The sequence below is a fragment of the Styela clava genome, chromosome 11, assembly GCF_964204865.1.
Source record: "Styela clava chromosome 11, kaStyClav1.hap1.2, whole genome shotgun sequence".
NCBI lineage: Eukaryota > Metazoa > Chordata > Ascidiacea > Stolidobranchia > Styelidae > Styela > Styela clava.
In genome coordinates this window covers 17,936,909-17,951,558 of record NC_135260.1, presented here as the reverse complement: position 1 = coordinate 17,951,558, position 14,650 = coordinate 17,936,909, and the positions used below count along the sequence as shown (strand labels likewise).

Genomic DNA, 14,650 nt, shown 5'->3' with positions numbered 1-14,650 from the left:
ACATCGTAACTTTTTCTTTAGGATTCCGGACGTAAAAACGTTATAAGCTAATCAGTGCGTTCAGTCAAATTTTTTTTTTGTATCGAATTAAAATGTAATTTTGGGAATTTTATCATAGATCTTCGGATTTTTCTAACGTCGATAACGAATTAAGGTAAAAAGATTTAAAACTAAATGTAATTGGATAAATTTCCCACGTATACCAATGTCCGCTGATTGCCCTGCTATTTTACAGTAAAAAATAATGCTTTCATTTCAAGGTAGGTCGATGAAATCGGAAGTTATATCGAACACAATTAATTTTATATAGCAAGATATATTGAATGCTCGCGTTGGTCGTGGACTAAGTATTTTGCTCAACGTAAAAAATCATTATCCACGGAAAAAGCTGGCTCTTTCAACGAGTAGCGTCATCGCTATATCATGTTTCAGGAGCCGCCGTATGGAAATTTTTGATTCAGATTTTGACTGGCTTCGCATCTGGAATTTGAAATGATATGAAGATGTAAGAAATTTGACAGACTTCATTTCCGCCTTAGTGACATGGAGCGATGTTTACAACTGTTACAGTACTTTTTATAACCTCAGCACGGCCGCACATTTCGCCTTTGAAGGCCGCATGCAGCCGTACGGCTGCAGGCTGGGCACCCCTGCGTTTAGCACAGGGGTGACGAACAGCTTTTTAGTCATACTACCAGAATGGCTCTGATACTACCGCATGACGGTATGATACATGTTGATTTTCACCAACAAAACGAACAAATGCATCCATACAGCTGATGTTGTTATATATTGCAATATTAAATAAAAACATTCAATAAATATTTTGCTTTTTGTTTGTTTCACTAAGCGCTTTATATGAGGACAAACTTGCGATTTGTAAACTTCAATCTGATTCTGCATACTAAGATTCTCGCCAAAGTTCTGTTTTGGGTGTGTCGTCATCTCACTTGGCGCTAGCTCCGCTCGGATGTTATAGAACCGAATTTCGTATGAATACCGCAGCATTTTTGACACTAATTCTTTGGTCGACTACCGGGGTATCACTGTACAATCAAATTTTATTGTACTGAATGAAATAAATTGTATCCTTTATACAAACCCTGGCGCTTCCGTTTTCTTTGTGAAGTTCCTAAGAATTTATGACTTTACTACGACAAACACACTGAATCGCATGAATCCTTCGCGGGTCGCACGAAATTTCTTGGCGGGCCGCAGGTTTGTCATCTCTGGTTTAGCACATAAGTATTTCCTATAGGACCCGTGCAGAATATGTATATTTCAACACAGACCTGATAACTTTATTATCGGCCAACAAGGTATTTCTAATATTTTAGTAGATCTCAGTCGAAGAGATTTCAGTCAACCCTGGCCTAGTCTGATGATGTAGACGAAATTTCAAAGGACATTGCTAAACAGGATTTAACTTAGCAGTTAAGCGGGCGTCATGCAGGTCAATATAAAAAAATCGTGAGGACTAAATAATATTAAATAACATAACAGATTTGAGTAAATTCAAGGTCCCTCTCTTTATAGCACTTCAATGAAAAATATTTAAGCAGTCGCCACCTGTGGCGTATTCTGGGAAATTATCTGTTGTGGTTGCGGAGTTTGTGTAGAAATTTGGTGTGCAATGCACTGTTGAGTTTGATTGTCTATTTGTTGTCTGGCTATTGTGGCAATGTTATCAATTGTTGGCAGGTCTGTCGTTTGTCCCTCTACCACTTGGATATTTGTGCGGGTTTGAATATTGTTTGCTTGTTGCATGGACTCTGGTGTCTCCATTTGTTGAGATGATTGCTGTGAAAATGAATTCACATGTAACAATGATGACATGATTACACAATTACCCCATTTTTATATCTTTATCATCCAATTTCCAAGTTACCTGGGTTTCATTGAGCATCGCACTAGCTTGTTGCATATTTGCTATGTTTCGCATCATTGCTTTCGCATTGTCTATTTGGATTTGAGCTAGCTTATGTTTCACACTTGCTTTCTTGTCATAAAAATGAATATCCCTGAAAATAAATGCAATTACTCATCAATATTCTTGGAAACAATAAGTAGATCATGCACAGTCACTGCTGGGCATAAAATTTAATATACAACAAAATATAAGAGCTGAAAGACACTTAAGAAACAAGAGAGCAACGCTCAAATATATGGACACGTAGGCGAGAGCGAATCAGTCCTTACCAGTAACTTTGACACTACCGGCACCAGCAAGAAAATTCTAGATTTTCAGTAGCAGGAATTTTGCAGAATCAAAACATACAGCCTGTTACAAATACGAAATATCAAATTTAATAGAATTCATACAAAATTTAGAAATAAATAAAAGTAATAGCCTTCTAGAAAAAAATTCCATCTTCAACTACTGAAAATTTCAAAGCAATTGGTCCAGTAATCAAAGAGAAAAGCAACTTTTAAGATTTTCCACTAGGTGTCCAAAAAGTGTCAAAGAACAACAACATAATTTTGAAACGATCGCTAATGTCCCACTACGTGTCCAATAAGCACATGCTTTATAAAACAAGTGGGAAAATAATACCTTAGATGTCTTTTCAGCACACCCACATGTGCAAATCTTTTCCCACATTCTATACATTGGTGTGGTTTTTCCATCAAATGTACAGCTCTCACATGTTTATTCAAATTGCCCTGTAATCCAAAGCTTTTTCCACATAATGTGCATCGGTGAGGTTTCTCCTAGAAATGATAAAAGTGTTAATATCGATCTTCATAGCATAGAAGGTATCATGGAACTTTGATGTAGACTAGAATTTGATTCATGGGTCAACAGAAAAACAATGGTATGTATGTCATGAATCTTAAAATGTATTTTGTTACAAAAATATGAGGGAAAAATGGAGCTGGAAGACATTTTATACATAAGATGCTGTGTTACATAGTTTCATTTAGAGAACAAATTTGAAATGAAACGTTTCTGACAGCACCAGCACTATGGCGAGAATGCAGGCAAAATTTATCATTAAATTCATTTAATGCTCTGCTCACCATTTCATGAATTTAGAATTTTATTTCTAAAAATGGCAATGCCTTCGTGACAAATAAACAGATTTTGGGAAAGATTTTAACCAACTAGTTCAATTTTCATATACGACTTGCGATATCCTAACTAGAGGTACCACATCTATGTATGAGTTTGCCTTCATCATGAAGGAGTGTGTATTATGCATTGATGTAGAAAAATATAAATGATATTTTATAGGGTAGGATTTACCTATTTATCCGGAGGGAGGGAAAGATGATAAGACAAATTAATCATATAGTGACTAGCGAGACACCTCTACCGCCCCCCTGCCAAGTGTGTGATTAGTTGGCCATTTACTTGTTTCAATGTATGGACTTGAAGGGAGGAAGTCATACCTGGCTGATAATTTTTACATATATCAGTCTTAGTTAGGTCTATTGATTTAATTTGGCAAAGTCTAACAGAATCAGATCATGCTTGTTTCGGTAGGAGCATACCCCGCCCTACAAAAACTAAACTAGTGTTAATGAAGCGGTAATGGTTCTAAACAAATTATTAACTCAAGTGTGAAAAAAATGGGTGAATTAAAATTGCTGCGGTCATTATCCCGTTTGTCTCTCTAGTTTTGCCGAATCGACAAAACTATGGGGCCATGAATCACTTTATGTCACTCAGATTGATGACCGGGCTGTGGTGTAGCTTTTGAAATAAGACGTCGACATCGCCTAAGATAATAAAGGGCTTATCAGTTTTAAATAGGTCCCGGACAAACTAACAGCATGATAGTCCCAAAGTCAAATAACAGAGTGCTAGGATTGACAGACTAATAGGCGTCAAATATATGAAATAAGAGATATGGTTAACAAAGTAGACAAAATGTCTGAAAAGCTTCCCGGAAACCCGCTTAATGTATGGAAATTGGATATTTCTGCTGATCCCTGTGCTTAAATGCATATCAAGTATTGGAGCGCATTATGCAATGAGAAATACGGTTATTCTTTCGTTTCTGTGGTTCATACTCCTTATTCACTTGCATCAAGCAGTTACTTAAGCTTATTTGTATACCCACACCATGTATTTTGGTTTGGAAACAGCAAAAAAATAACATACCTTTAAATGAACGGCTTGTATGTGTCGCTCCAGATCAATCGGACGACCAAAATTTCTTTCACATTGAAAGCATTTGTGTACCTGAATGAGTAAACACAATGATATGATGGATGAAAAAAACGATTACATAATCGTTGGAAAATATTCTCATAATTATAGCAGAAGATTACAATCTTCAAAGATCATTCTGAACAATATTCCTGGAAATGCAAAGATTGCATCAATCGAGCATTGAAATTAACACGAATTAAAAATGCTGATTTCAGAGTAAGATCACCAAGTCAATCACTAAGAATTGATAAGTAATGTTTATAAGTCTGAGTGACTTACTGTTGGTTCATCACTGCTTTTTCCATGAGCAGCTCTGAGATGCCTCCTCAGCTGAGGCGCCATTTGAAATCGCTTTGCACAAACCGAACAAACATGTGGTCTTTCTTCTTCATGACAAATATGATTCTGGAATGATGCTTCATCAGCAAACCCTTCCTAAAAATGAAGCCAGATATTCAATAGTATGTTCCACACCCAAAAGCAATAGTTGGTGTGTTAGTCTCTGAGAGAAATAAATAAAGAGATATATAAAAAAACTGATTTTTCTCAGCGGATTCATTTTCAGAACAGACACATAATTGAGGAACAACTAGAACCAAGATTTTTTGAATACATTGTTATAGTTTTACTTAAGGATAATCATGAATTATCAGCAATGACTCAATATTTTACACTGTTTACATTCAGCTAGCTAGAGTATGATCCTGTCTTTTTTAATTACTTCATTAATTGCATTTAACTGGGGAAGATCTTTGCTTTGTATTTGCTGTAGAATTAGGGAAGAAGGAATTTATCGAAAAGGGTTAGCACCACTGCATCAATAGTTTCAGGCATGCAATGAGTAGAAGGACAACCAAGACGATGCCTAACCTGGCAATCAGCACATTTATAACTTGGCCTTCCACGAAGATGTTGTGTGTAAATATGTCTTTTTAGTTGGGATGTTTCTGCATATATTGCACCACATTCGGAACATTTTAAAGTAACAAAAACAGTGTTCTTTATATGCTTCAATCTGTGATGTACACCTCTGATGTGCCTGAATACACCAACATACAGAATTTCAAAATGAATAATGTGCACAAAGTAAAATTGTATTTTGTTATTGTGCATTCCATGAAATTATTTCTGAAGTGCCCTACAATAAATAATTTGTGACATTGTCAATGAAACCAGTGATTTTGAAAATTCAGCACAAAATGACAAATTAGGAATGTAGTACAGACTTAACTTTTCGCTAATCAATGGCTCAAAATATTCAAATCTCGATCAAGTGATTGTCTTTCAAATTTATTTCTTTACATCAGGGGTCGGCAACCTTTTGTCGCTCGCAGGTCAAAATTAAGAGTTGCAAGTCTTGGCACATATTTTTAGAAAGTTAAAAACCGAACAGATGCCCGATGAATCACAATTTGAAAGTTTAAATTTTGAGCAGCGTGCGAAGACAGCGACAACTCGTGAACTCAACATAGTCGTCTTACCCGAAGAAAAAAATTTACATATGACATTCAATGTGACACTTTTTGTTGCATCACGCAGGCCTTAGTTTGCCAACCCCTGCTTTACATGATCATACAAGAAAATTGGTCATAAAATATCTAATACAATTATTGTTCCTGGCGCTTATCAATTCATGAAGTATGAAAAAAAATTCTGTAATAACCTGTTCAAATCACTTGTTCGAGCAAAGCACTTTTCACATTGTGTACATTTGTGTGGTCGGTCTTTTGCATGAACACATCTTATATGTTGCTTCAAATGTGTTGTTGTTTTAAATCCTTTGCCACACTCACTACACAAATGCGGGCGATCTCCATGCATTGCTATTTCATTCACGATAACAGGATCAACTGCAGGATACTGGAGCAAAGGAACAAAAATAATAAAATGTTTCAATATATGATTATTTGACATTATATCATAATAGATTGGGAAGAGTCTAATGTGCCTCTAAGTTGACTTTATACTGTGTACAGGGAGGAAAAGTTTCAGGACTTTAAATTGAAGAGATTCTAATCAATTTGAATCAATTCAAAAGCTATTCAAGAAAATATGACCGGACTCTATTTCAGAAAACTTTATTCATCCAATAAACATTGCACTTATATCCCCAACTATAACTCAGAAATTTTTTTTCTGATTTTCAAACGGAGAAATTTCAATACTACTGAATATACACCAAATTTATATCTACTTGGCCCCTCGCTCAACCATATTAGTGTCATAAATCACCCGTACTCTAATAATGATATATTTATGCCTGTTTATATTTCACACTGTGCATTGAATTCATCATCTAGTAATAATAAGCCATTCTAAACTGGATGATAAGCAACACAGAAAATACTCAATGTCGATTATTTCATAATCTAAGTACAGGGTTAACTTAAGAAAACACTAGTTCATAACAACTAACCTTCTTCCAGCACATATGCTTATCGGGTGAGGAGTCATAAATCATTCCACATAGTGGGCATTTGTTTGTTTCAATGTTCACATGAGTCGGTTGAGAATCAGTCTCCAGATTATTCTGTTGTTGTGATTGCAGTCCTGTCTGGCAAGCCATAGATTGAGTAGATGTCAGTGGATCTTCTTGTATCTCCCATGACATTTTACCTAAAATAGAGCACATTTCCATGAAATATATTAGTTGAAATCAATAGATCACAATTTGGCAATTCATGCATGAGCCTGATGTTTGCATCACAGAACACAGCTGCTATAGAGCCAGAAATATTTGAATCCTTTGTTACATATACGGTTTAAGCTATTGTGAATGTTTTGAGAGTTCTCTGACATAAAGCTTTCTATACAGTTTAATATAGAATGACCCTTGATTGATCAGTTTGCAACCTTTTCGTAAGATAAAATTGCTGTATAAAATTTAAAATGAATTTTTCCAATCAAGCTAATTTAAAAAAAAAATTTCAAATAGATAGGTATGTTACACAGGATAGTATATCCATTTGATTATGTTTGTATAGTCTATTAACAAAAGCACATAGACATTAGACTGTTTGAATACACCAGAACATTGATGCCTATTCATACCATTGTTTTGCATATCAACATCTGGTACCGAAACATTGGTGCTGACTGGTGGTTCATTTGAAGTATGTCGTAGCTGAAGATGCATCTGAGAACAAGTTGATATTTTTAACGAATGATGAAGAAACTTAATCATGTAAAATAAATAACCATCAAATATAGTTAGAGGTGTGCAAAACAAATTCTTTTCAATATATAACTAAATCAATTTAGGCAAATGGCAGACAAATTTTGTAAGTCTAAGCACTAGCTCTAAAATTTATGTTTAGGATTTATTGCTTTTACAAAACTGCACAATATAATTTGTTGAATTTTTGATCTTTGAAAATCATTATTATACATTGTCGACTTAGTACAAATTGAAATTCCACAATGAATAATATTAATCAAATGTACCTGTAACTGAGATGCTAGAGAAAATCCTTCACCACACACTGTACACCAAAACGGTTGTGAATGTGTCGACATGACATGATTCTAAATTGAATTATGAAATAAAAATTATTGAATTTAGTTTAGTAGTACCAATTCAGTACAACACTACAACAAAGACAATAAAATTTTTTATAACAGCCGGATATGTAACTTATTAGTAATTCAAAGAACAACACATACCTGCAATGATTGGGCGTTACCAAATGACTGACCACATTCATAGCATCTAACAACGTGAGCTTGTGTATCAGCAACACTTATATGTAATGTTTGCAACGATATATTGTTAGGAGAAGCACTTGAAGTTGGAATCTCTATTACGGTTGGTTGTAGCTGCGGTTGACTTTCATGAGTCTGAATGGTCATCTGCGATGTCTCTCCTGCAACTTTAAAATATCCAAATTTGAACAATAGTATTATCTCAAATTTATCTCTGGTAAATAGTGTAAATTCCTTCACCACATTGCCTGGTTAATTTTTTGTGACAGATAAATTGCAGAGAAGACCAGGTGTCTTTTTTTAATGAAAATTCTGAGTGTTAGATTTTATTTGGTAGTAAACAGGCATCTCTCGTGCTAACAAGTTTGCAAAATTTTTCTAAATAAAGGTAATAACATTCTAAACCTCCCTTTTCTGCATAAATTACATTCAATCAAATTGAGAAATATGCATGAGTGCTATGAAAATGCTTCGTACAATAGACCAAAGGACATGTTTTATTGCATACGTTGGTGGCACTATCGTCTGCAAAAATCCAACAGCTCTTCCAATTTGGAAATTCATTTATCTACTAGGCAATATTCATTCAACAATACTCTTCCAAGTTGGCTCATGGATACAATCTTACCTTCAAGTAAATCTGAAGTTTTCATATTATCAAGATTAATATTGTGTAATCTTATTAGGTGTGTTCGCAAATATGATGACAATGAGAAAGTTTTGTCACAGTACATGCATCTGTAATTCTTTTCTTTGTGATGAACAGCCTGAATATGATGTTTCAGATTTCCTATCTCTGAGAATGTCCAACCACATTTGTCACATGTATGAGGTCGTTTTTTCATATGAACACCTCTCATGTGACGTTTCAAATCACTCTTGCGACCAAATCCCCGCTCACAAACAGAGCACTTCAATGGTTTATCCTGAAATTATTATTCAGATTTCAATTACAATGCACTGTGTGTGTACTTTGTAGCATTTTTGTTATTTAATTCCTCTATTACTTTCAATAATCCGATAAATTTCACAAGATATACACAACATTACCTAGTAACTTACGTGTACAGACATTATATGCTGTTTCATATAAGATTGTGCTTTGAATGCCTTCCCACATACTGGACACTTGCAATTTTTCGTTTCAATTGTGGCAGGTGTTGCTTGAACTTGATTCGGACCAACAAGTGCATATACTTGCCCACTATGAACATTGCGCATGTGTGCACTAAGAAGTGAAGACTTGATGAAGTTTTTCCCACATTCAAGACATCTGGAAAGAATAAATTTTTATTTTTTTTTATTTACTATTAAAAGTATCACCTTCAAATAGCAATAGCTTGTAAGCACAGAGTCTGTAATATTAACTGCCAGTGACTCTGTTGATTCTTTTATTCAAAGCCACAAAAATGTCCAGTATATATCAAGGACTGAGCATAAGCAATCAATTTATACAAAGTAGCCACATGAAGTAAGGACAGTTAATCATATCCGGCCTAACTACAGAGGTGGATGATGCAAAACATATTGAGTAAGGCCATATCTGGGTAGATATATAGCGATAATAATAGACAATAAAGAATTTGTAATAAAAAATGGACAAGTCTTCATATGTTACAGAGTACACACTGGAGATATACACGCTGACCAATACTTAATTATAACTGATTTTGGTTAAATTCAATATTTCACAGCAATGATTAACACGAGCCCTTTGAAATGTGGTATCCGCTGCGAGCTGGCCCTGCATCTATCTAATTAATCCTCAGTGGATGTGTTTTAGTACAGGCACCACTATCACATTAATAAAAATATAAGGCTTTTTCAATTTTTTTTTCTGAATTCCATCGTTTGCTATTGAAGTCTAAGTTTAGCATATCAGTATTGAGGATCACATAAAATCTGAACAATTCATGACAAAAAAATATTGTGAAAATTCTTTAATTTCATTATTTTATCAAATAAAATCCAATGCTCATTTTCAATTGAACACAGAGAGTAATACAATTTTGCTTTTTTAAATTTTAATCCAAAAATATGCTGGGGATTTCCCCCTTTTAAAATAGAATATGATTCGGTTTTCTGGATAATATTTAAGTATTCAAGAACAGTAAATTATTTCACATTATAAAACATCCCACAAAACTTGTTTCCTAAACTTAATCTACTTACGGATACTTTTGAATAGCCGGTTTTGACCCTTGAATTGTGTGGGCCATGTATAAATGAAAATTGAGATTTCCTCCATCTTCGAAAGACAGCATGCATTCACTACAAGTATATGGAGATCCTCCACCTTGCTCAGGAGGTAAGTGAATTGCTTTCATGTGATCCTGAATATATGAGGGAATAAATTAGAATCCAATGTCTGCTTAATATTTCAAATACTTTTGTTTTGAATATCAACAATATTTTACCCTCAAGTGATGATCCATGAGAAAACTCTCAGGACATGCTGTACATTTATGAGGTCTTGCTTGAAGTTCACCATGTGCAACAAATGTATGATACCCCAATTGTCCAGAGCTTTTAAAAGTTTTGTTGCATTCAGCTGTTGCGTGAAAACAAAATTTAACGATTTTTCAATTTCAAAACAATTTTGTGCGCTTGTTATATAATATTTTATTTAAAATAAGCAAATAAATGTTAGCCAACATCAAACGTCTGCTTTGTTTAATGCATAGCACATTGGTTCTAGTATGCTAAAAATTATTTAAACTAAAGAAAAGATTCGGCCACTTTTTTACTGAAGCACCTTACATGAATTGGAAAATCAAAAAGGCATTAAATTATTACAAACGATAACAGAATATGAGGTATAGCGATACCTAACTGCAATGAACTCAGTTTGCATTTGTAGCTAAAGATCAATTTCCACTAGTATTTATAACAATTTTCATATCTTTTCTATGAATGGTTGAATTTTGAGGATATATTCAACATTTTATAGTCAAAAGAATTATTTTAAAATGTTGTAAACTTTGAAACTTTTCTTCCCTATGGGATATTGAAATAGAGTAGATATCACCACCTACTAATGATTGCTTTTTATCGAAAATCACTGGATACAGGAAACAGTTTTTGAAAGTGTAAAATTTGAAGATAATCGTCTATAATTAATACTAAAAACGAATACTTACAACATTGATAAGATGCCTGAAGATCAGCAGATTGTTGGGGTACAGATAATGATGGGACAGGCATTGCAGCCTCTGATTGCTGAGGAGTGGTAGCCAAGGACGTTTCTACATAAAAACCAACAAAAAAAACTCAAGAGGAATGAGCAGTTCACCAAGTAATCAAAATCAAATATTTTGAACAAATTATTTTATTTTGTTACATTGCATGAATATGACTTTACTCAAATTCATTGTTTTATATGAGGCTACAGTCTCGGTAGCTAACGACTCGATACTCTAACAATCCTGTAGTCAACCAAAAAATTCCAGTCAAGATTCTGCAGTACTTGAACGGAAATTAGGTGCTCGAACATCCGAGTGCACCGCCAAGTGAGATGATGTCACCCAAACCATGCATCTAGGCTGCCTCTTGACCATTCAACAAGAGAGCAATGCTCAAATATATGGACAAGGTACAAAGTTCATAAATACCTTTCTGAGACTGTGATGAAATCAATATATTGTTGGTGACAGGAGAATGAACCTCGCCCGATGCAACGTTTAGGCCACTCGCTGCAGCAGCCTGTTGGATAAAGTTCTTTGGAATCTGGATTGGTTCAGATGGGAGAGGCAGTGTGTAAATTGTTGTTGTGAGAGGGGTAATATCTAAACAAATTTTGCAAAATGTGTGAATGAGTCTTGATTAGATTTACAATGATTTTTGAACAATGCTTCTATTCGAAAATATAGGGACTTTCAAGCGATACAATTTATTTGAAAAATACAATTTGTTATATTATATATAGTAGTGGGATTCAGGGGATTCACATGAACCTATTTCTGATTTTTGATTTAGACGTAAGACAACGACATTTGGTGTTTCAAACTTATGTATTAGATTCATGTATATTGTGTGATGTAGCAAGGAATAATATGCAAACAAAACTTACTGTTCAGTGAATTAACAACAGCACTAGAAGTTGATATAATCTGCGCTTGAGGAAGAGGTGTGAGTTGGTTTACAGTTGGCATACCTCGAAGATTTCCAATAGGAACAAGTGTTGTATGTTTGGAAGGTGAAACTCCAATCTGCGTGAGCGGTGGCACCCTTTGGCCATTCTGAGATATGGAAAACATGCCTTAACATTTGGCTATAGGCTGAATTCACCAAATAAAACATTCTGAATTTGAGTCGAGTAAGTAATAACTGAACATATCTCTACATACCAGCATATTCGCTGATCCAGATGAAGCAACTGCTGCAGTTGCTCCAGCAAAAATACTTGCAAAATTTATCATAGTTGACTGATTAAACATGGATGCCAGATCAGCATCTTTATTCTGTTGATCATTCAAGTCATTGATATTATCAGGAGTTCCTTCTGTGGTGGCTGGAGTAAGCCAGAATGTTGTGCTGTGTTCCATGGCACGTGTATTCTGCAGAGTCCGAACCGAAGATCCCAAGTTGACCTTAGAATATAAAAATGATAGTAAAAATGATATTAGCCTATAAGTAATTAAATTATTAAAAAAATTTGGGCAAATCATTCAATCTCATTCTAATGGTTTTGAAGCAATTCAATAATTCGGCTAAAGTAAGGGCTTAACAAAGCAGTAACTTCGGGTCTCCTGAAGTATGCGGCGTCAAGTACTAATGGGCGTAGCATAACAATTGTTCATAATTTAAGTTCAAATTTCTAAGAGAAATTCAGAAAGAGTAGAGTAGTGTTGCATACTACAACACTACCCACAGTCAGACAGTTTTTGTTTTTAAAATTGTGTTTTTATGAGTTCGGATCTACAGCAAGTCAAAAATCTCTCAACTAGGTACAAAGTCACAAGGAGTACCTATTACAGTATTAGGCTGTTGCATATAACAGTATAAAGTCACACTCCCGCAACTCATGTACCTTAATCAGACAAATTTTTAATCTTATTCATTGAATACTGGAATATGAAATCTTATCTACATTTAATGCTCACCACTACAAACGGTAGGGGTGCTACTTCTGTACGAGCCCTGCGAGGCAGCCATTTTTAATATTATCAGCCTTTTGCCATTACATGCAGCAGCGGGCGGATTACGTACCCCGGTACAGATACCGTACCGGTACCGGTATTGGGATCCAGGAACACAACTATTGCAAATGGGCACTGCCATCCATAACGCACACCTGCACACGCTAACTGCAAAATGAATCCAAATGCCAGCTACGCTGACAAAACCTTTTGGGTGAATGAGCGCAAAGGGGCTTCGACGCAAAAGTTGCATGCCTATGAAGCACACACCCTCGCTGTTTGAATTCATTTTTCTAAGTTCTCGCACACTCAAGCCACAAGTTATCGTTATGTACGGTATGCTTAGAATTTGTCGCCTTCGTCAACTTCTTGTTTGTATCTTATAAACAGCATCGCTGAATATATCTTTAGAGCACCTAAAATTTAACAAAAAAATAGAAACACGTTAGTCTATCGTACCTTATTATAGTAGGTTTGTTCAATTAACAGCGAGCAGGCACAAACACTGTCTGCGACCGCTCAATCATTTCCTTTGTGGTACTGCGTGCGCAGCACATCCACATCACGTGAACATACGTCATTAACATTACATGAGTCGAATTGCCAGAGCATAACATTCGGATCGGACCCTGGCCATGCCTGGACGCATGATGCACGATTCCTGGAATTCTGGTGGTACTTGACACCCTATGATTATAACTTTATTTCGACTCCAAAATCAGCAGAATAGACGATAAGATAATTGATGAAAACTAAATGAATAAAACTGATTACAGAATTAGCAGATCGAACAAATAGAGCTTTCGTAGTTTCGCTTGTTGCGATTTATTCAATTTGTCAAAAAACGTCAAAAAACACGTGAATAAAAAAAAAACATCAAAGAACACTAAAATCCTTGCTAAAACGTTCCAAAATTGTCAACAACTCAAACCTTGCTGAAACGTGCAAAGACCTTGAAAAATAGAATTTGGTTTTTAAATGTTCCTGTTTTATAACAGGAGCTAGTTTTAAACCAAATTTTTGACTCCCACTCCCAGCGCGTAACTTTATCGCCAAGGTATTACCTGCACCAAAATCATTAGATTTTAACATAAATGCTTATCCGAAAATACAAACATAAAAAGACAACGAGTCTCGGAGCCAGTCCAAAGATATTGTTGACTTATTATTTTACGCTGGCGATAAAGTAGATTGAAGCCGACACGAATGAAAGCAATCAGAATGAAAGTAATTTGCAAATTTAGGCTAAGAATTTATTCGTATAATTGCGCTCAGTGTTCCTCCCTAATGATCGCACAATATCTTTGGAGTTTTTCGCACAGTTCTACGAGAGATACAAAAAATCTAACGTCGATGTCCACCAGGGCGCAAGACTTGACACGTACGTGATAATAATAACAGGCATTTGGATATAGATAGATGGCAGGGATAATCGCACCAAAATCCCGAAAAATACTTAAGACTATATAGCAGTGGCGGCGCGTCAATAGGGCCAACCGAGGCAATGCCCCGGTTCAGTGATTTCCCAACACCCCCCCTATAGGGGGTGAACACCCCCCCTAAAATTTCAAACACCCCCCCTAATTTTGAGGTGCGATTCCACACTGAGGGGTTCTAAACCGCAGTCTGCGGGCCAACTACGGCCCGCGTG

At 35.4% G+C, this 14,650-nt stretch overlaps 1 protein-coding gene across 4 annotated transcripts; it reads right to left on the bottom strand.

Moving 5' to 3' along the window:
• Nucleotides 1–771: 771 nt before the first annotated feature.
• Nucleotides 772–13,704, bottom strand: LOC120347751 (uncharacterized). Of its 4 annotated transcripts, none has more exons than XM_078117763.1 (20): nt 13,459–13,704; nt 12,208–12,450; nt 11,931–12,099; nt 11,473–11,646; nt 11,002–11,106; nt 10,279–10,412; nt 10,034–10,194; nt 8,924–9,134; nt 8,490–8,787; nt 7,823–8,028; nt 7,604–7,684; nt 7,211–7,295; nt 6,576–6,775; nt 5,823–6,019; nt 5,030–5,198; nt 4,439–4,594; nt 4,109–4,189; nt 2,555–2,712; nt 1,889–2,021; nt 772–1,800 (listed from the first exon to the last, which is right to left on the bottom strand). In XM_078117763.1, the coding sequence occupies exons 2-20, from the start codon at nt 12,403–12,405 to the stop codon at nt 1,555–1,557; spliced, it is 3,162 nt and encodes a 1,053-aa protein (XP_077973889.1). In that variant the 5' UTR covers nt 12,406–12,450; nt 13,459–13,704; the 3' UTR covers nt 772–1,554. The 4 variants fall into 4 exon arrangements, with proteins under 4 accessions (XP_077973889.1, XP_077973887.1, XP_077973888.1 ...); XM_078117761.1 differs by lacking the exon at nt 13,459–13,704 and adding an exon at nt 13,070–13,414; XM_078117762.1 differs by lacking the exon at nt 13,459–13,704 and adding an exon at nt 12,964–13,209.
• Nucleotides 13,705–14,650: the final 946 nt, after the last annotated feature.